Source organism: Solanum dulcamara, chromosome 4, assembly GCF_947179165.1.
Source record: "Solanum dulcamara chromosome 4, daSolDulc1.2, whole genome shotgun sequence".
Lineage (NCBI taxonomy): Eukaryota > Viridiplantae > Streptophyta > Magnoliopsida > Solanales > Solanaceae > Solanum > Solanum dulcamara.
This window is the reverse complement of record NC_077240.1, coordinates 61,564,826-61,588,327: the sequence shown is the minus strand read 5'-3', so window position 1 is coordinate 61,588,327 and position 23,502 is coordinate 61,564,826. Positions and strand designations below refer to the sequence as shown.

The 23,502-nt window shown below is 36.6% G+C and overlaps 1 protein-coding gene across 4 annotated transcripts in view; it reads right to left on the bottom strand.

Moving 5' to 3' along the window:
• Nucleotides 1-23,502, bottom strand: part of LOC129887475 (uncharacterized) — a 37,087-nt gene that overhangs the window by 1,994 nt on the left and 11,591 nt on the right. Inside the window, exons 2-10 of one of the 4 annotated variants that reach the window (XR_008766404.1) lie at nucleotides 21,548-21,697; nucleotides 14,002-14,178; nucleotides 12,703-12,791; nucleotides 12,540-12,604; nucleotides 12,094-12,196; nucleotides 7,253-7,363; nucleotides 7,014-7,169; nucleotides 4,106-4,170; nucleotides 1,285-1,632 (exon numbers count right to left, since the gene is read on the bottom strand). Coding sequence is in view for 2 of the 4 variants with exons in the window: in XM_055962585.1 (XP_055818560.1) it covers nucleotides 7,044-7,169; nucleotides 7,253-7,363; nucleotides 12,094-12,196; nucleotides 12,540-12,604; nucleotides 12,703-12,791; nucleotides 14,002-14,178; nucleotides 21,548-21,697 (821 nt within the window). In the remaining 2 variants the exon portion in view is untranslated. Of the gene's footprint in view, nucleotides 1-1,284; nucleotides 1,633-4,105; nucleotides 4,171-6,850; nucleotides 7,170-7,252; nucleotides 7,364-12,093; nucleotides 12,197-12,539; nucleotides 12,605-12,702; nucleotides 12,792-14,001; nucleotides 14,179-20,220; nucleotides 20,456-21,547; nucleotides 21,698-23,502 lie in introns of those variants that run through there. The other 3 variants (XR_008766405.1, XM_055962586.1, XM_055962585.1) reach the window with 3 other exon arrangements.

The following is a 23,502-nucleotide window of genomic DNA, read 5'->3' as shown; positions in this document are numbered from 1 at the left end:
GTAAGATTTTAGCAAAGCACAATATTTATGGATGTTCACGATAACTATGCATATTATTTCTTGTAAAAATTTTAATGAGACACATTTCACGTGGACATCCAAGGGTGAGTGTTATAGAGAAGTGGGTATCATTTTAGTGGGACCCACTAGCAAATTGATAAAGCAGGGCCCACTAGGCAAGTTGTCCAACTTGCTCCCTTTTCTTTGGTATAAATTGCCAAGTTTTGGCAACATAGAAATAAAAAGACACGGCTTTCTCAATTCTTTTGCTCTTCTCTCTCTCTTATTCACACATTATTTTTCTAAGTTAATTTACTTTATAATATGAAAATATTTTTCAATTTTCTCATGTTTGATTGGCTTAAGTGTTTTGGAAAAGGTTTTCCAAATAAACTTATTTTTCTTAAATTTGAGGAAAATGACTTCCTTCCAAAAAGTAAGGAAAACATTTTTCAAAACTCTCTTCCAACTTCAAATTATAATATATTTTTCTTACCCCAACCCTACAACGACCCCCTTCCCCCCCCCCCCAAAAAAAAATAAATTTCTTTTTTAAGAAAAAATTAAAAGTTTATTTTTTAAAAAAAAAAACACATTTTGAAAATTTTATTTTTTTTACCCCATTCCTACCCCCACCATCTTACCCCAAAAAAGTTTTAAAAATTTAGTTTTTTTGAAAAATATTAATTTTTTACCCCACCCCCACCCCACCCTCACTGTCCCTCTCTCGCCCCACAAAAAAATAAAAAATTTAATTTAAAAAAATATTTCAAAATTTCAAAATTTTATTTTTTTACCCCACCCCCTATCAGCCCCCCACCCCACCATTCCCGCCCCCCCCCCCCTCCACACACACAAAAAAAATTAAAATTTTATTTTTGAAAATATTTTAACTTTTATTTTTTTACCCCACCCCCACCCACCCACGCACACACAAAAACAATTAAAATTTTGTTTTTGAAAAATATTTCAAGTTTTGAAATTTTCAATTTTCATCCCACCCCTAACCCCGATCCCCATGCCATCCCCTCCCCGTCGCGTCCCCCCCCCCCCCCCCCGGGCCTCACTCCCAAAAAAATTAATTTTTTTTTCTAAAAAAAATCAAATTATTTGAAAGTTAGGTCAGGAGAAGTTAATTGTGATTAAATTTCGATTCGAAAGTTGAGATTGAATCTAAATTTGAAAGTCGAGTTGGGTGTCAAATCTAGGGTCGTGATCGGATCTCGAATCAATTATGTCACGCCCCAAGAGGGTACCCTAGGCGTGGCCGGCACTCAGAAACCATTTTTGGCTTCTGAGAGAACCACTTGGTCTCATTTCTTATTTATTCATCAGCGGAAGACTTAAGAATACTAATGTGGTCTAGTCATAATCAAAGGAAAAATAGATAACTTTTATAAGAAGTAGTTTCTAAGGAGAACTACTCCGATTACATCATCAGACTCTGTCTATGAAGCCTCTAATACTCTTAGATGGTGCCAATGACATGTCCATGGCTACCTCAAAAGAAACATCACACTCAACAATAATAAAAGGATAAGGAGTTCCTTCGAATACAAGAAGGACTCACCAAATAGCTGAAAAGAAATGATCTTCAACGATGCGCCTGTTGAGGATCTCTAACACTTGTATCTGCATCATAAAACGATGCAGATCGAATGACGTCAGTACGTGGAATGTACGAGTATGTAAAATGGCAGGAAGGTAAGGACAGATATCAAAAAAACTCCTCTCAAGAAAACTCAGCTCAGAACTCAACATCATCTCAACATGAATATGTAATGCAAGTTTAAAATATAATAATAAAAAATAATAGTAATAAGCAATGCTTACTCAGTTGGGAGTTTCTCTAACAGACAACCATCACTTATGAGCTAGCGATGATACAACGAAGCGATGTCGTTGCCACATCCATCCAATACCTTGCCAGGGTAAAGGACATCACCATCTTGGATCCACTCATCAAAGTCCTCTTTTTGGGACTTAAGAGGCATAGCCTCTATCCTACGCTGGCTACGTAGTTCTGGGGTTTGAGTCAATTAAACTCTTACCCAACTCAGTGCTCAATACTACTCCCAAAATATGTGCTCATATTAAACTCATCATCTAGTCTCATTGGACTTTAATTTAAATCATCAAACTCATCTCATTTAATGTTCATCAATCATTATACTTCCAAAAATATCATTTACATCTCATCAAAACATTTTGCTCAAAATATCATTTGCTCAAATTCATTCAAACTCAACTCTCTTACTCTTTCAAAACTCAATAAAATACATATATAGTATTAATTCATATAACTTTCTTTTTATCAATGAAAATAATAAAAAGCCAACATCTTTACTCAAAACATGTGTAAAAATATTCATGAACGTCAAACTAATTAGAATTCATGGGAAAGTAGCCATGAACAATAATTCCAATAATATGACAGATAACAATAATAATAATATTAATTCATAAATATATCAAACTCAATAGAAGAAGAATTAATTCATTTAGAATTCAAGATTTGGATAAAACTCAACTATAACTCAATTATAATGAATTTAAATATTGGGCGCATGGACGAACTCAATCCAATGCTATGAAAGCCTTACATACCTTAAATCCGAAGGTTTACTCCGAATTGGAACACTCTTGGACCCCTAGCCTTTTCTTCTCGCCGGAGCGTTTTGTGTACTACCCGGAGTATAAGAATCACCGGAGTAGTATTTTTATACTACTAAAACTAAAACTATATTTGAGAAGAAGTATATAGAGAGAAGAAATGCTTAAGAAAGCTTGATGAATAAAATGAGGAAATAAGGTGGGTATTTATAGGTGGGAAAGAGGGACCTAACAATAAATAAAATAATTATAAAGAAAAATCTGAAAATTTAATGGAATATGTTGATGTCATGGATGATGTTAAATGGAGGACAATTTATGTCATGCATGATGTCAAATGCATCTAGATGTTTCCATGGTAGGTAAGATGAGTTCTTTTTAACAGAATACTCGTTTTCGAAGCTGCATTTGAATAAGATAAATTCCTTATTAGGATTTGGTGTCTTCATAAGAATTGTAGATATGGAAGTCTAGTTTCATATCATTCAAGAATCAACCAATTTGGAGCAACCTACAGTGAGATATGAATTTTCTTCTATCAACACTCAATTCCGTCACAACACTATATCTTGCAAAGATTAATTTATTTGACCTACTTATACTCCGAATTTGTAGTTATGTTCTTCATGAAAGTTGTAGGTAAGGATATTGTGATTATCCAGAAATTTGAATCACCTAATTTGGACCAACCTATGAAAAGTTATGCCCAAAATACAGAGACTTTATTATTTTCGTCGAGAATTGAAATACCGACATACAACATTTTAGGGGTTGTTACAAATTACTAGGATTGATTTTCATTTCAGAAACTATTTTCCTAAAAATATTTTCTACTCTCAAGCCAAAAATAAAAGATATTTTCATTTACTAACCAAACAATAGAAAATATTTGTCACTCACCAACCAAACATGAGAAAATAAGTTGGAAATCAACTCGTTTTCCAAAAAACACATTTTCCATGGAATACATTTTTCTTCATACCAAACACACCCATAGTCTCAACTACTTTACATTTTCTACGAGAATAATTTTAAAATAATAAAAAGTAGCATTTAATTTATGTCTTAAATATATAAGAGATACAAAACCCTATCAATTCACTTGTATGGATTAAATAGAGTATTCTTCAAGTGAACCGGCCATTTCATTCATATTTTCTCTGATATGAATGCAATTAATTTCACAATGTTTTCTCGCAATGTGATTGAATTTCTTGTTGAAACATAATTAGACGGAGGATGAATTGTGAGCTTTTTTAAAATTTAAAAAATTATGTTTCCACCTCAAACTGAAACATAGTATTTAGTTCTTTATTTCTATTGGTGCTCCCAATAGGAAGTTTTGGAGAGGAGGAACACTTTTATATGAAGTTTATCAATATTAGATAAATTTGGAAAAAAATAAATAGATATTACTTAAATTGCAGCATAAAAACTAACTGTTGTTTATGCGTATGATATTCTTAAAGAAATTTGTGAATGGACTACTAACCTTTTCGTGGTCATGTGAATCCAAACAATAAATTGCTCAATATTAGGGAGAGCCATATTTAGATCCTGAAAGATACCAAAGGTTGATTACAAAATTAAACTACCTCACTGTTATCAAACCAGTTATTTTTTTCTTTTTTACATGCCTCATTGATCAAAATCAGCGAAAAAGATCTTCTTTAGAAAATTACATTGCTTAAAAATATAAAAATTAGCATTCCCAATAAAAGTATAAAAAACAAGTATCATAAATAACATCCCACATTGATGGTTTCCTTGCCGCCCCTTTAGCACTCACCTCCCCCATACCGCACCTTACCCCACTTCCACTCCTAAAAGTATTTACCTAAATTTTGCTCAGTATTTGAGATGATGTTTTCTGCTTATATATGAAACACAAGAAAATAAGATTTTCCAAAAATAATTTTTGTGAAAAACATTTTCCTTCGTGTCAAACACACCTTAAAACTATGGAACATCATACTATAGCATACTCTGATGCAAATTGAGCTAGTTCTCCAATTGATCAGAGATCTAACTCTGAGAATCACGTCTTTTTTTTTTCGTAATCTTATTTTATGGAAAAGTAAAAAGGCAAAATAACGTTGTTCAGTCTATAACTACTAAAAGAAAAAGAATGTGAAATGCCACTATAATGAAATTTATTTTCCCTACTCCGACTAGAAAGTTATTTTCCTCATTTTAAAAAAAATTATGGGAGTGGCCGAAAATTAATACTATATTTCACTTTGAGGAAGATCTGGAAATTAAACAAGCTTGGTGTATTCAATACGTAAAATTTATATGCATCAACTTGAGAGGAAGATCTGGAAATTAATGATATGAATTATGAAGTAGTTAAGGAGTCAGCAAGTTCACCCTATACATGCACCACTAGGGGTGTTCATGGTTCGGTTTGGATCGGTTATTGATTAAAACCATAACCAAACCAATTTAATTGGTTTTTAAATGTCTAAAACCATAACCAGACCAAGTAAAATATTAACCATCGGTTTGATTATTGTCGGTTTGGTTCGATTATTCGGTTTATGACTAGTCGGGACAATTCAAATATTCTCTCCCTACATTCTTCAAATTTTTTATGAATCTCTTTTTTCCTCACGATCCACAAGGGCGAACGTTGCTGCATATTGAGGAAAAGACATGCTGATGGCAAATCAGGTGGACCAAACTTGCAACGCAGTTTAGATTTAAAAGAACAAGTCAAACAGAAGTTCCAAAATACAAACAACTTTGTCAATTAAAATGAAAAAATTACATATTTAAACTAAACTAACTAGAAAATCCATAATATAATCAAAAGTTGGGCTTGGATTGTTGGACTTGGACATATGCTGCTTAGTGCTTACGACTTATTAGAATTTAGAGTTGGGCTTAGATTGTTGGACTTGGACATATTCTTTTAAGACATGGGCCTTAAAAATAAGTAGATCAAAATTAAATTAATAATTAGAAGGTACAAAATATCTTTAATTATTTATGAAAAGCTAATATTATACATATAAATAATTATAAATTTTATGTATATAATTATCGATTTGGTTCGGTTATTTATTCGGTTATTTTTTACTATAACCATAACCAAACCAAATATTATCTGTTTTTTAAATTTAAAACCAAACCAAACCAAATCAAATGTCGGTTTTTTTATTCGATTTGATTAAATTTTCGATTTGATTTTGGTTTTAACCAAAACTGTGAACAGCCCTATGCACCACCCACAAGAAGTCAGATAGTTAGCTCACTAGAAAAAATGCACCACATATAATATCATCATATCATATCTCATATTATATTAAAAGTGAAAAGAATTTTAGGCAAAAGTTAGATTACGATTTTACTCCTACATTAAATTTAAATTTTATAAATTATTTAATAATTAAATATTAAATAATAAATCATCATATTAGTACATAAATCAACCACCATAAAATCTCTTGAATATGTATTCTTTGTATTAATTTCATGTTTGAGTAAATTCATGAATTTTTATTCATCTTCCAATTGGAAATATGAATTGTTATGTTTGCCCTTCACAAAAAGAAAAAATCATACAAACCTATACATATATATATATATATATATATTAATGTGAAGTATATTATATAAGTTTTATTACCACTAACTCTCCATTATGTGAATATATGTAACTCTCACTATTTATATTCATTATGATTTTTAATCACCCATCTCATCCTCATCCATGATCTCAAATGGATTAATGACAAATTCATGATAACTCTTTGTGTTCCTCAATTTTATTCTATAAATAGTGATATTTGACATAATATCAATTGAAAAAAAATGAGAAAAATCTCTATGCTCTCTTCTCTTGTCTCTGTTAATTTGTTTTGTTTAGTGTTTATGTTTCTTGTTTGTTGGTATTGTACAATTTTCTATTGTTTTGTTGTTATTATTATTGAGTATTTACCGTGGTATGTTGCTTTGTATAGATTAGCCTAGCATGTTGTATTTTTGTAACCTCATTTGAAAATTATATTTGTACAATAGTTAGTTATTTTTACTTTATGCACTTTTAGTCCATTTTGTATTTAAGGATGTATTTTTTATTAAGAAGATATATGTACTTTGTATCATAAAAATGATGGATATTTTTTAGTAAATACCAATAGATTTGAAGGGGATAAAATATGTTAATTGCAAAATTGTTGAAATATTTTGGGATAAATGTGCGAAACACGTAGCCAGAACTAGTAGAGGTGAATAAATGCAACCACACAATTATTTATTAGAGACACAAGTTTATAGTTCCATGAATCCTTTTGTTGTATAGTCCAGCTCCTCTTTCCTATTGCTTGTTACTATCTCATGTTTTGTCCACTCTCAAGTGCCTTCAACGCTAATAACAACAATTATATACGACGTACCTGACAGATAAAGTACGTACGTACATAGTCTCACACAGATACATCATCGTAGGACGAAACCATCTTGAGGACATAAACAGGATCACCCACTTTGATGGTCTTTCTCTTCTCTTGTGCAACGGAATCCTCCCACACTAAATTCTGACCAAAGTAAATCTGCATCCAATAAAAAATTAGCAAATAACTGAATATGTATCATGCTAAGTGGATGATGAGTTCACAACAACTTATTTGCTTACTCGTCCTTGCGGTTTCTTATTTGTCTTTAGGACTTTATCTGAGCGGAACTTCATGAGTGTTTCACTTGGCTCGGAACCTGCTTCTGCAGTTTCTTGATTGATTGCCGGTACCTGAAAGCCACGTGTGAAAAGTTAACAAAGAAAATGAGAGTTCACATTAGATGATTTACTTATTCTTTTTCTTTTCAAAAGGCAAGTTGTTTAATTCATTGGAGCTTAATTCATAAGAACCAAGAGTTGCATAACATAAAAACCTGCAAAAGTGGCAAATGAAGTGGAACTTCATGCTTCCTACACATAGAGCCTAGATTTCATTACTGAGAAATTTCAACCTCAAGATGTTTGAGACAACAAAGGCCTTACTTTTGATCCAGCTATAAGTTTGCAGCTCCTTTTTTCCTTCACCGTTTTTTCTTTGTTGGTATGTCTTTCGAAGAATGTGTCTGCATATTTTTCTTATTCCCATGCAACAACATCAACATACCCAATGTAATCCCACAAGTGGGGTTCCGAAGTTTCTTATTCATATGCATAATTAATATATTATGTGTGTGTGTGGCTTCTAAATTTGTATATTCGCTTCCACATTTGCTTTAGAGATTTGTATATTAGCTTCCATATTTGCTTTAGAGATTTGTATATTTGTTTCTAGATTTGTAGAGAAGACAACTCTCTCTCGTCTCTTTGCGTTTTGTAGGTTACGGCGGTGATTGGTGGATAAGGGAGGAAATCGGTATACCGGCGGCGGTTTTGAGAAAGTTTTTACTTTCATGCGTTACAAATCGTTGGCGGCAATACATTCAATCAAGATTTGGGTGAAAATTCAAAAAGGGTATTGGACAATTCCTAACTCTTGGACCAGATCTTGTAGATCTGAATATAGACCTAATTCAGGGGTTTCAAATTTCTTATCTAAAGATTCAGATTGTTGATTTTTGTGAGATTGATATCACCGACCACATTCCAGGTACTATTTTTCAGACTTATTCTCCTTTATTTACTCCAGATTTCTTGTTGATAACTTTTCATTACAGATTTCTGCTTTATTTGTTTTGTGTCTTGATCTATTGGGCATCTATTTGCATACTCACTGCTACTTGCCATTTTCTTGATATTCTAGTAGCTTGTAGATTTGTTTGAAGCTTAGTAGTGGCTTTGTAGATTCTAGAGTTGATATTGTTGATTTTTAATTCTTGTTGTTCTAGGCCGGTTTAGCATTAGTTCAGTATACTCTAGTTATTATAGCCTGTTTTCTTGTTTATTATCAGTTTTTCACTTTGTAGTTCATATCGTTTTAGTGGCTTTGATTACTGATGGTGGACTAGGGTCATGTCCTCAATTGGAGTTGAAGGCGAGGGGAAATAGTGGTAAGAGGGAAACGGGTTTTCTTAAGTTGAGAACAGGATCGTGGAACATATGGTCACTTACAGGAAAGTGCATAAAGCTAGTGAAGAGTCTTAAGAGGAGAAATATTAATATAGCCTGTGTTCAGGAGATTAGATGGGTAGGTTCCAAAGCTCAGGATGTGAACGAATTTAAATTATGGTACTCAAGAGGCTCAAGAGATGGGAATGGAGTAGGTATTCTAGTCGACGTGGATCTTAGAGAGTGTGTGGTGGACGTGAAGAAGATCAGTGATAGGATGATGTTTAAGGACAGCTCAGTGCACTAAAGCTCCCGCTATGCGCAGGGTCCGGAAAGGGCCCGACCACAAGGGTCTATTGTACGCAGCCTTACCTTCCATTTCTGCCAGAGGCTATTTTCAAGACTTGAACCCGTGACCTCCTGGTCACAGGATAGCAACTTTACCAGTTACTCCAAGGATAGGATGATGTCTATTAAGCTAAATATAGGGAGGCGTATTGTGAACGTTGTAGTGCATATGCACCCCATGTGGGCCTGGAAGAAGAAGTCAAAAGGCTCTTTTGGGAGGATTTTGATGAGTTAGTAAGAAGTATACCGAGTACCAAAAAGATTTTCATTGATGGAGATTTCAATGGTCATATCGGTGCAACTTCTAATGGTTTTGATGATGTCCATAGAGGCTTTGGTTTTGGGGAAAGGAATGGTGGCGGGCTATCTCTCTTGGAGTTTGCTAAAGCTTTTGAGTTGGTCATTGCTAACTCATGTTTTCTGAAGAGGGATAATCAATTGGTCACCTTTAGTAGCACGGTAGCTAGGACTCAGATTGACTACTTACTCCTTCGGAAGGGTGATAGAGGCCTTTATAAGAATTGCAAGGTTATTCAGAGTGAAAATATTACTACCCAACATAAGCTTTTGGTGATGGACTTGGAGATTAAGAGGGATAGGAAAAAGAAGTCCCTTTATGACCGACCAAGGATTAGATAAGGGGGGCCTAACTCCCGCCCTTTCTCGGGAGATGGGCGAGAAGTTAACTGATTTAGGGGCCTGGAGTAGTAGCAAAGATGTGAATAATGTGTGGGACATGACAGCTGGTTGCATTAGAAAAACAGTTACTAAGGTTCTAGGGGTATCGAGAGGAATCTTTGGTGGTCGTCAAGGAGATTGGTGGTGGAATGGAGAAGTACAAGTCAAAGTGAAAGCCAAGAAGGTTGCCTACACAGAGTGGTTGAAGTGTGTGGACGAGGAGGAGAAGAGTAGGATTAAAGATATCTATAAGAAGGCGAAAATGGAAGAGAAGTCGGCGGTCACCAGTGGTAAGACGACAACTTTTGAATGCCTATATGTCGAGTTAGGAGAAAAAGGTAGGGATAAGAGATTGTATAGACTCGCCAAAGCGAGAGAGAGAAAAGCCCGCGACCTGAATCTAGTAAAGTACATCAAGAATGAGGAAGGTGAAGTGTTAGTGGATGAGACCTCTATCAAGCAAAGGTGGCAAACTTACTTCCACAGACTCTTAAATGAAAAAAGAGACAGGGACATTGTACTGGGTGATTTGGCGTACTCTCGTAGTCTTCGAGACTTTGGGTACTGTAGGTATTTTAAGGTTGAGGAGGTTAGACGTGCTATTAGCAGGATGAGGAGGGGGACAGCGATTGGGGCCTATGAGATTCCAGTGGACTTTTGGAAGAGCATTGACAAAGCAGGTTTGGAGTGGTTGACTAAGTAGTTTAATGTTATTTTGATGACTTCTAAGATGCCCGATGAATGGAAGTGGAGTACTATGGTTCTATTGTATAAGTACAAGGGTGATATCCAAAACTGTAATAATTACAGTGGTATCAAATTGTTAAGACACACTACGAAGATTTGGGAGAGGGTGATGGAGATGAGGGTGAGGAGAGGAGTGTTAATCTCAGAAAACCAGTTTGGATTCATGACGAGGCGGTCGACTACTGAAGCAATTCATCTTATGCGGAGACTGGTGAAGAAATTTAGAGAAAGAAAAAGGGATCTCCATATAGTGTTCATTGACCTTGAAAAGTCTTATGACAAAGTTCTGAGGGATGTTCTTTGGAGGTGTCTGAAAGCTAAAGGTGTTCCGATGGTGTATACAAGGGGGATAAAGGACATGTATGCTGGAGCCAAGACTCAGGTTGGGACGGTGGGAGGTGACTCTCGGAGCATTTTTCTATTGAGATGGGACTACATCAGGGATCTGTGCTGAGTCCTTTTCTTTTTGCCTAGTGATGGATGAGCTGACACGGTTTATTCATGAGAAGATTCCATGGTGTATGCTATTTGCGGATGACAGTTTTGATTGATGAGACTCGGGATAGAGTTAATGATAGGCTGGAGGTTTGGAGACAAACGCTGGAATCCAAAGGGTTCAGATTGAGAAGGACCAAAACAGACTACTTGGAATGCAAATTTAGTATTGTGATGGATGAAGAGGGCACGGAAGTGAGGCTTGCCACTCAACCTATCCTCAAGACAGAAAGCTTTAAATATCTTGGATCCATCATCCAAAGTAGTGGGGACATCGATGATGATGCCACGCACCGCATTGGGGCAGCGTAGATGAAATGAAGGCTTGCCTCTGGAGTCCTCTGTGATAAGAAAGTACCACCTAAGCTTAAAGGTAAGTTTTATAAAATGATGGTTAGACTAGCGTTGTTATATAGAGTGAAGTGCTGGCTAGTAAATAACTCTTATGCTTAGAAGATGCATGTTGCGGAGATGAGAATGCTGAGATGGATGTATGGATACACTAAGAGTGATAAGATTAGGAATAAGGTTATTCGAGAGAAGGTGGGTGTGGCATCTGTGGTAGACAAGATGAGAGAAGCGAGACTGAGATGGTTTGGGGATGTGCAGAAGAGGGGTGTCGACGCCTCAGTTAGGAGGTGCGAGCAATTGGAGTTGGGGGTTAAGCGAAGGGGTAGGGGTAGACCGAAAAAGTATTGGAGAGAGGTGATTAGACAGGCATGACCTTAGATAGAAATGAGTGGAGGTCACAGATTAGGGTAGAAGGCTAGTTGGGATAGAATGGTGTCTTGCCGTGTGTCGGTTTAGGGGGGTCGTAAGTCTAGGCGTGCCTTTATAATTGTGTTGTTATTGCCTTTGATTATCACATTACTTTGCTATCGTTATTGTTCTTATCTTGTAAAATTTGCATTATTTGTTTTGCCATTATGTTATATATATTGTTTTTCTCTCTTACTTTGGGACTGTGACTTTTGAGTCGAGGGTCTTTTGGAAACAACCTCTCTATCTCCATGAGGTAGTGGTAAGGTCTGCGTATATCTTACCCTCCCCAGACCCCACTAGTGGGATTTCACTGGGTATGTTGTTGTTGTGTGTGTGTGTTCATACACTTGGACACAAATTGCTACACGGCATTCCTTGAATCTTCAACAATTAAAAATCCCTAAAATAATGGCAATTATCAAGCTTAGAGAAAGGATAACCTTTACCTTGCAACGATAGCATAGCTCTGTGCTATGGAATGTGTTTTCACCTATTTTGATATCCTTCCATAAATCTTCACAAAATGGATCGGATCCGTCAATGAGGATACTGTACGCATGTTTCCAACAATTGAACATTACTATTGATGCAAAGACAGAATATCATTTATGTTTAACAACCAAGAAAGCAATAATGATCAATTATGGGATTTTGAGCAAAAGACGCAGGTTCAATTCGAAAAAACTCATATAATCAGAGGAGTATTTGGCACAAAGAAGTCAACGTCATCATCTTGACAAGCACAGCACTGTAGAGGGGTCATGTTGAAGCAATTATAGTTCTTGATGGATGCAGGTTCAGCAACTCTAAGGAAGTTCCTTTTGTATATATAATCACTATATAAAGGATTTAATTTCTCCCTCTAAAAGATTGAATAAGAGAGAGAAAATACTTCGGTCTGAAGCGGTTAATTGACACAGGTTCCTTGAGTTGTTCATTTAATACATCCAGTGACTTCTGCCAAAGGAAAAGGAAACAACTTTAGAAATTTGGTTTTAAAAAAAAATGATAAATAAAATTTCATCTCTAGAAAGGAATGATAATTTAATGCTAACCTGGGATATAAGGAGGAAGGGATATGCATCATTAAATTTTATTTTGTACCCAGGAGCATAATAAGGGTCGGTTGGTCTAGACTGTGATGCTGCATGAGCAAAAAATGAGTGAAATGACTACGGCTGAGCACATCCCTTACTTTCTAGATGCACACATCTTTAACTACTTCCCCCATTTCAATTTATATGGCATAGTTTGATTGAGTACAGAATATAACAAAGAAACAAAAACTTTTGCTACTTGTGGTCTTAGGGGAGGAGCCACAGTAGTGGCGACGGATTTGACAGAACCCAGTAGCTTTAGCTCAAACCCTATATTTATGTTAGAAAATTCATTTAATATGTACAAGAAATTTATTCAGAGCCCACCAAACAAAAGAGATTCTAGTTAAGACTTCATAAACTAAAAACTCTAGCTCTACCTATGGTGGTCTTATATATGCCATGAGATTTTTGAGCCTGTAAAAGCATGTCATTAAGAGTAAACTGGGAAGCTTAAAGTTATACTATTTTCAAATATAGAAAGTGTCATCATTTTGTGGACGGACTAACAAGAATACATAAAATGTGATGGAGAGAGAATATAATTGACTGTTCAAGAACAAACTTTAAATAAGATGACTAGACTACGGAGTCGATGACAGTAGAGTCGTCCAGAGATCATTAGTATTTCTGAGATTGTTATATTTCAAGACTAGGCTTCCCAAGACATCAACCTCTAAACTGTATGATTCTCCTTTTTGGGATTCCTTTAGCCGGCTTTCTGCTAAACCCCCTTCCCCCTCTGTACCTGGGAAGAAGGGAAGTATAGGTAGTTGCAGCCGGGTAGAATTGACGTATTAGAAGAGAAAGCTTTCCAGTGTTTAATCAAGGAGATATTATTGAAATTATTTCATTGATCTTTTGATATTTTCAATCTTTCACTCGTTATAAGTCAAATTGTCCAACTTGATACAGAAACTGTACATGATGCTAAGTTTTAGTGAAGCAGATTAGCTCATTAAAACTAGCTAATCTTCATAAACAAACTCAGCAATGAAATGCAGTTGCATGACCAAGTTGACAGAGAAAGTTCTTTATATGCAGATTTGTTAATTACTCATTTAGTCACCATTAACTCTCTGATTACAGTGCTACAGGCATCTAGAAAGTGAAAATACATAGATAGAGATAATACAAGTCATTAACGTGCCAAAGGAACAGTGTTATTCTAAAGCAGTTCAAAGTTAAATGCAATATAATAAAGTTACAAACTATCTGACAATTTTGGTGGATTACAAAGGGGACATAGGAGTATACCTTCATTGAAACGTACGAGACGACTAGGTTTCCCTAGATATTTGGAGAACCACTTTGATGCTTCATCTCCTTCATCCAAAGCAGAGCCAGACCATTCCCACACTGAGACACTATTTGCTACTTCAGATGGTTCAACCAGTGGGACTTTAAGCACATCCATACCAGGGGCTCTTATCACTGTCAGAAAAGGTGAAGTTCGATACTGTGAGGTCACATTTTTTGTGAACATAATTGCCTTATTTTGGAGTTCACGTAATGCCTCAATTTGAGGCCCTTAAAAGATAAGATGAAGCTTAGGAAATGCATTTTTTTGTTTCATAATTAGCAAGAGATGGTTTAACCAGTGAGACTTAAGTACAGCCAAAACAGGGGCCTTCTCACCATAGTAAAGTTGTTGAAATTTACTTTTAGTTACTACATTAATATTAAGCATAATAAGTTGCTTTGCTTTAGGATGAATTTGAATTTACATTTTTTTTCCCGGTTAACTGCAGATTGTCATTCATAACCAGAAACGCATAGTTACAAAGCAGCGCAATAATGGACTAACTGCTCACTCATCAAAACAAACATAATCTACTAATTATAGCCTTCTATACAATCATCTCTATATAGATCAGTGATCCATTGCTATCTATATCTAGACAGAAACTAAGGATAAACATTGAGTTGTTGTAGTGCGATCTGCCATTTTGCCCTGGTCTGACTCTTGACGTGCATATGCATCACTATCTCCTTCAACACTCATCAGTTTTCATGCTCCCACTCTGGAATCTGATCCTATTCCTTTCTCTCGAGATGACATACACTATCATACCAAAAAAAACTGCTTGCAATTTCAGCTAGTCCAGCCTTCTGCTTTGCCATCAGACATACCCATTTCACTTATGTTTCACAGTCTTCAAATAGCTCTTGGAAAACCCAGCCACATGCACAATCTGCTCCACATGCCATTGTCACCTTGCATTCAAAGGAAAGATGGCTAAATATTTCTAGTGTCAGTCCACAGTAAGCACAATCAGTTTAGTAATCTCTTCTTGACAGCTAGTCATACCAAGAATTTAAATCTTGGATGAATTCTGGGTGTAGTGCTACGGCCTTCCAGTCAGCTTTAGGGAATTGAGGCATCAGTTTTTTGAACATCTTATGTGTGGAGAATTTGTCACTTGATTGGGTTGCACTGCACCAAAAAGCTGAAATCAGATCACTTGTTTGTCCCTGTACAATCCATTCCCTTGCTTCCAAGATCTTCCTCACAACCCAAGAAGAACTCTTAGGTATTTGGTTGTTTCAACCTCATTCCTTCTTATAAAATAACTGTGTGCTCACTAGATCCACAAGCACTCTTTGTTTCTTGCTATATTCTACAGATGTTTCAATATTGCAGCTCTATTCCATATACATAAGTTTATAATGTTCAGGCCCCCAGCTGCAAGAGGTTGCATATATTCTCCCAAGTACCAAAGCTTTCTTTGATATGGTCACATTTCTAGTTCACAAGAAAGTTCTACAAATCTGTTCAATACTCTTCATCACCTTCTTAGGGATCAAACAATACTGACTTGATCAAAATTGTATTCTCCCAGCATAGGATAATAATTTAGCAGACCAACAAGTGATCTTTGCAGTAATTTTCTCAATCAGTGGCAAGAACTGATTGACACTGAGCTTTTTAGATCAAATAGGCACTCCTAAATATCAGAATGGAAGTACAACTTCAACATATCCCAGCTCCTCAAGAATCTCTTCTTTTGTTTGGTTGGCAACCCCAGCAATATATAATGCACTTTAATCTACATTAGCCTGTAGCCCAAAAGCCTTGGGAAACTTCATAAAAGCTTCATATAACAACCTAACAGATGTTATGTCATCCCTGCAATACATCAATAGATCATCTGCCAAACAGATATGTACACAGCCCAGTTTCTTGCACCTTGGGTGAAAGTTGAAGTTCCGATTCCTAGCTAACTGATTCAGCTCTCTACCAAAGTACTCCAAAGCTAAGACAAAGAGATAAGGGGATATAGGATCCCCTTGTCTATACCTCTTTTGGCAGTAAAAAGAGGAGCCAACCCTCCATTTAGCATCAAAGAATAGGATACTGTAGACACACATGTCATGATCCAGTATATAAATTTGGCTTTGGCAGGAAACCCCATATCTATTAACAATTTCCTCAAAAAGCCCCATTCTAAAGTGTGGTCCAGCTAGAGAACACACCTTGGGAAAATCTCATGGCTAAACAATACGTTATCAATAATGCTTCTTCCTTCAACAAATGCAGATTGGGAGCATCCCACTAGACCACCAATCACCTGCTTGAGTCTCATGATTAAAACTTTTGAAATGTGATTTTGTACAGGGTAGTACAACAGGCTATAGGTCTAAAGTCCTTAACCTTTGTAGGAAATGGAACTTTGGGAATTAGAGTTATAGAAGTAGTATTTATAGCAGAATAGAGTATACCAGTGTTGAAGAACTGCTGCACAGCTTGTACTATCTCACCTTCCATCAGCTCCGGATTTTTAGTGAAAACCTCAATAGGAAATCCATCTATCCCTGGAGCCTTCTCCTTAGGCATAGCCTTGATTGCATCAGTTATCTCCTCATTTGTCACCTCCCTTATGAGCTCTCTTTGCTGTTGCACTGTCAAACATACCCCATCTCTAATCACCATAGAGTCCAAGTAAGGAAGCTCACTAGCACTGTCCCCCATCAATCCTGAGAACACAGATGTGAATTCAGTCTCAATAACCTTTGGATCAATTAGTTTGACATTATCTTCAGTGTAAATGGAAGTTGCATTGTGACTACTCCTCATCTTACATTGAGCATGGAAATACTTAGTGTTCCCATCACCACTCTCCACCCAAGTAGCTCTTTCTTTGTGCCAATAGATTGTTCCTCTATGTTGCTCCATTTTGCAATTTCCAGTAGCAACTCCTTTTCCTGGTTGCCGAGGGTCTTTCGGAAATAGCCTCTCTATCTCCATTATCTCCATGAAGTAGTGGAAAGGTCTTCATACATCTTACCCAGACCCCACTTGTGGGATTTTACTGGGTATGTTGCTGTTGTTGTAAGTCCTTTTCCTGGTTAACAAGTCTTGACAAAGCATGTGGCTCTGAAGTTGACCCTGTACTATATCTAACTTCTCTCTTCTAGGCACAGTTTCTGCTGGTAGGATGCCATATACCCATTGATGTCTTTGAGTTGTATCTTAAGCTTCTTCAGTTTGCACCACACATTCTCCATTGACTGGTCTGATTCCACCTTAGCCCACACTTGTTGCAGTATGCTGCTGAATTCAGAATGCTCCATGACATTAAAAAAGAATCTAAATATGGTCTAGGATGAAGGTTGTGCTGTTGACAATACTTAACAAGTATGGGAGAGTGATTTGATATTGAGGGATGGAGGAAATCAGCTTCCACCTGGCCATACTGCTTCATCCCCTAAAAATCCCCTGGTGCCTAGTCTATCTTACTATATACCTTGCTCCCTGTGCCCTGCTTGTTACACCAAGTGTAATACCACCCTTTACTCCTAAGGGGTATAAGCTGCATTGTATCAATCAGACCCTGAAAGCCAAGTGTCTCAGCCTGAGTAATAGGTGAACCTATTCTATCCCCTGAGCTTAGCACGCTGTTAAAGTCCCCACGCAGCAGCCAGGGATGTTGGTTCTGCCTATCAACATATCCTAATGTTGGTTACCATTCATAGAAAATACTACTATGAAATAGATAGTCCTCTAAGTTCTAGGGTCCTCAACAATGTCGTGACTATATTGGTCTCTGATCTCAACAATATTTACCTTTAATTGACTTCGCCACAGTAGTCAAATTCTCCCATTTGGTGTTTCAGTGTAATTGTGACAAGCTTGCCAACCTTTAGCTATTTTCCGTATGATCTGCTGAACTTTTGGTGCTTTAATTTTTGTTTCAAAAAATCCAAACACTTCAACCTTATTCTTGGCAAGAAAGAGTTTAACCTCTTTTTGCTTATGGGTCTGGTACATTCCAGGTAGCAATGATAATGGTGGTGAAACTGGCATGGAGTTTCCAGCACTAGTAGTACACTGTAAACCCCCAGCTTCATCATTCAGTCTGTTTGCCATCTCTCTGAATGAAATTATCGGTCTCATCATTGCTTCCAGGTACCTTCAGTTGATTATCAGTCCCTCACCTCCTTTAAACCATCTACACCACTACCCGCTGTATCTGGGATCCTTCTCCCTCAATTGGAGGGTTCCCCTTTTTAGCTGCAACCTGCCACACCCTTTTTGGGGCGTGTGGTTTCTTGGTTTTCTTTGTCTTACTTTTAGGTACTGGTTTAGCGATTTCTTGCCAATGCTCCCCTATTTTGCTGTTATTGTTTCTTTCTTGTAGACCTTACACTGCTTTCCTTATTATCGACTATAGTTCTTTTCATTGTTTTCTTCTTTTTTTACCAGGATTTGATGCACTAGAGCAGAGGGTCTTTCGGAATCAGCCTCTCTACCTCCTCAAGGTAGTGGTAAGGTCTGCGTACACTCTACCCTCCCCAGACCCCACTTAATGGGATTCCACTAGGTATGTTGTCGTTGTTGTTGTCGTTGCCTATGCTCCCCTATATTACCATCCCCCTTGTCTTGCTTTTGGTATCAGCACTCTGAATCATCATGTGCATACCTCAAACATTCATTGCAGTACTTTGGCTTCCATTGATATTCTACTTGTTGCTCCCAAGGTCCTGTAGGGGTCTCAATTTGAAATACCTCATTCAATGGTTGTGAGGCCTTGAGCAAAGTTAGAGTGCTGGTCAGTCAAGAACTCTCATGTTCAGAAGATGCATATTGCAGAGATGAGGATATTGAGATGAATGTGTGATCATATCAGGAGCGATAGGATTAATAATAAGGTTATTCGGGAGAAGGTAGGAGTGACCCCTGTGGCAGATAAGATGAGGGAAGCGAGACTGAGATGGTTTGGACATGTGCGAAGGAGGTGCATTGATGCCCCAGTGAGGAGGTGCGAGAGGATGGTTATAAGGGGGAATCAGAGGAGTAGAGACAGGGGCATATGCACATGGAGGGGAGATGATTCACATGCACCCATCCTCTCCTCCTTAACACATGTATAGCACTGCTATTTTTCTAATTAAGTTCTTAAATTTGTATAGGTGAACCCATGAACAGGTGAGCACTTTAGTGTATTGGTAAGTATGTACAAATAAAGGGGTGCACGACCTGTAGTTTTGGGGTTCGAATCCCTTTTTCCACATTAATATTTTTAATTAATATAACTAATAAGTGCAATGGTGCCCATATATTGTTGAAATCCTAGATACGCCTCTGGGTCGAGATAGGCCGAAGAAGTATTGGAGAAAGGTGATTAGATAAGATTTGACACAACTCCATATTACCGAGGACATGACCCTAGATAAGAAGGAGTGAAGGATGCGTATTAAGGGTATAAGGTTAGTAGGGGTGAGGGATTAGTGAAGGATAGCGCATTGTGTTGTGTATCGTGTCTCTATTATCACACTATTTTGATGTTAGTGTTGTTTCTTCATTGTAGACTTTCTTATTCATTGCTATGTTGTCTTTATTGTTTCTTATTCTTTTTTACTTGGGTTTGAGGCACTTGAGCCTAAGGTCTTTCGGAAACAGCCTCTCTACCTCCTCGAGGTAGGGTATGTTGTTGTTGTTGTTGTCATTCAATGGCTGTGAGACATCCAATTCAATCAAAATTCTGGCATAGGATATCTTATCTGAGCTTGCAGTGTATTGGTCAATATGCAATGGTCTACCCACTGCACTAGCAACTTTGCTCAAGGCCTCAACAGACTAATATCCTACAGGTAGCCCTGGGAATTTCACCCATACAGGTATCAAGCCGAGAATTTCCTTGTCAAACTCAAACTCCAGCTCCCAGAGTTTAAGAATGACTGATTTATTATTGTAATAATATGGTCCAGAATTAAGGACCCTTTCCTGTCCTTAACCGATTTAAACCTGAATATGCAGTATCCTTCATCATGCAATAGTACCTTGGGCATAGGAACAAAACTCCAGTTCTTCTCTACATAGTTCTCCATCTGTTTCCCCTATGGTGTATCACCTAATACATATCCTATTAGAGCTGTTTCCCAATTCTTCACTTGAGCTTTAATACCATCTTCCTCAATCATGATAGTTATGCGTCCATTCTTCATACAAGGAGGAACAAGTGAGTTTCTTACCATCACTGCGATTATCTCGCGTAGATTCTGCATTGGGTGTTGGATGGCTGGATGTTTCAGCATCTGAAAATTGCACTCTCCTCATCGCTGGTTCCTTGCTTCCCGCTTTGATTGACTATAACTTTATCTCCTCTTCTATACTGCTAGTTTCCTCTTCCTCGTGTATCGCTCGAAACCCTGGTGGTAAACAGCTTCCAAAAGTAATCATCGGGAGCCGTTGTGGAATTCCTGTTGCCTGAGTGACAATAGAGCAGTTGGGCGTCGTTAGTCGGAGCCTGTCCATCTTCAGTTCTCAAGCACAATCGCTGCCTTGCTATTATGCTCTGAGAGATAGACGTGTGGTGCTTAACGTGCGCCTCCGGAATCCTCCTTTTTAAAATTCCACTTAATCTTCGAATTTTAAATTTCTATTAGGTTGTCTTTGTTGAGATATTTTAGGTTTTTGAATTTTGAAGTATGCAGATTTTATATTGCAAGTTGGCTATTTAAATGCTTAAGAAAATATTGAGAGACATTTTCAATCAATATTTTCAACCCTTTGCTGCACCATTTTAAAAAACAACTGATTTGTGATTATAATTACCTTAATCTTGGAGTTTATAGAATGCCTCAAAAGATATGTTGCATTTCTTTTTTTCTGATAAGTATCAAGAAATGCAAAAGTAATCGAAGTAACCAGTTAATGGGGTTCAGCACAAAAGATGCAAACAGTATAAGAAACACCCCTTGTCATTTCACTTCCTGCATTTAGAACATATTATTTTCATTAGAGGGGATTTAGCGTGGTAACTTTCTATTTCCTGTGTCCACAACTTCTAGTACAATAGAAGACTTTCAGAACTCATGAGAGACTGAGTAAATAAGTGTAATGCATGGTTGAATCAAGATATTATCAGCCAGAACCCATTTCATTAATACGTAAGAAAGGGCAAGAAAGTAAGAACTAACTATGATATCATTGGAAAAATGACTTGTCCAATACTCAATTGACATTCTTTCCATTCAAAAAACTAGACCAAAAAGGATATTGTATGAATGGCTAACACAATAAATTGGCATGAAACAACGAAAGTTGAGGAATAGGGGCACCTCTGATTCTGCTTTTACTAAAGCATTTCTGGATTCTTCCTTCATACCTTTTTCACTGCTCTCCTACTGGACAATATTTTGGCTTGCTCCTACTAATGGTATTGATATTTCAAAGGAAGAAAATGATACTTTCTAGTAACTAATAATTTCCAACTTGGCAGTGAATTTCCTCATAATCACATAGAGAACTGAGAAAGTGGAAGAGAAAACAAGAATCATAAAATATATTCTCACTAACCTAAAAATGAGCTTGGATTTGGTTCCCAGCCCTCAGATAATGCCTCATTTGGTAGTTCAACCTCAACTAGAGCTAGCGATGGCTCTACTCTTTGAGTACATGCTCTGCCTTTGGAGTTCACAATAACCCATTGCCGATCCCATCGAAATCCTGTGTAAAACAAAGGTTCAAGAAATTAATATGAAATTTTTATGTACTATTTATTTTAAGCATTGGGTTATAATATCTCACTAGACTTTCTTTTAAAGTTCATTTTTTTGCAAAATTTGTTATAATACAGACATGCTACTAAACATATGAAGTAACTCATTACATACCAGGCAATAGCATCTATGATTTTGCATCATACGCCTCTATGCTAATGGAAAATGTTATAATACAAAACGATGCAGTCTCTACATGACAATACTTTTAGTTTTCTTCTGTTGGTAACTACAGGCCATGAAAATAGTTTAACTAAATGGTCAATCAATTTGAAGATTACTAGGCATTGGTGAGTCAAACCAAATTATGAGACAGTTTGGCCGAATTGAGAATTCAAACCTGGATATGCTCAAGTGGAAATGAACGATTTACAGAAAATTAAGGAAGCCTCCATTAGAGACCTTCAAGTGGTTTACAGTCGCTTCTTTTTGTCCAAAGTTTGCAGTTACCCATTAAGTATCAAAATATTTGTCAATGGGGTTTGACTTCTTAATGTAGCTTTTATTTTTATTTTTTTGAACATTTTAATATTAATAGCTAACAGGGATACCGTAGTATGGATTTGTCTTCAATAACTTACATACCCATATCTGGTTGGAAGACAACTGACTACAATATTAGAATATTTTTTGTGGAGCCAACAACTACAACATACCCAATGAAATCCCACTAAGTGGGACCTTGGGAAGGTAAAGTGTACGCAGACCTTATCATTACCTCGAGGAGGTAGAGAGAATGTTTTCAAAAGACCCTCGGCGCAAGAGCATCAAACCCAAGTAAAAGAAAAAAAAACAATGAAGAAAGCATAATCATTAATAAGAAAAACAGTGCAAAGTCTACAAGAAAGAAGAGAACAATAACAGTAAAATAGTGTGATACTAGTACTACGATAGGCACTAACAAGCCTAAACCTACACACGACAAGACTACACTAATCTTCTACTCTAATACGTGACCTCCACTCCTTTTTATCTAGAGTCATGTCCTCGATAATATAAAGTTATGTTATGTCCTTTCTAATCACCTCTCTCCAATACTTCTCCAGCCTACTTCCGGGCCAACTTTCGCGTACGTCAACTAATTCCACGGGATACTCCCACCAGCAACAGATTCCATTGAGTTTTGAACCTGAGACCTCAGAGTTGTCAACCACTTCATTGACCACTAGGCCACAGTCTTGGGTGTGAGTAGGAGTTCAATTTTAAAAGAGAAAAGTAATCAGACAAAACAATATCATTTCCTAACAAAAAAATTATCATGTGTTTAACTACTAATAATAAGATTGAAATTTTTCACATATCTTCAATTTAAAATGTTGAGAATTAATCTTATTAATAACAATAGAATGTAGCAATTTTGAAAAATCATAAATAAAACATGAAAATAATTTAGTAACATAATAAAAAAGGAAATAAATACCCGACCTTCGTGTATACCAAGGAAGAAGAAAAAAATTACACAACTTGGTATTTTACAAAAGAATTTAAACTAAGTACAATACAATTGTATTTTTTAAAAGCTATAAACCAATTTCAAATACTTAAACTTAAATGGAAAATGAATCTAGCACTATAATGGTGTAGATCTATTAATTAATTAACACCTGGGACCCACCAATATTGACTTAAAAAACTAAAAACTAAAACATGTAGAGATTTTTGTACAAAATGAGATTCGATCTCAAGTCCTTCCAATGAAATTGACCTCGCTAGAACCACTAAGCTATGCTTCATTTTGTGTCTCGTGGGTTC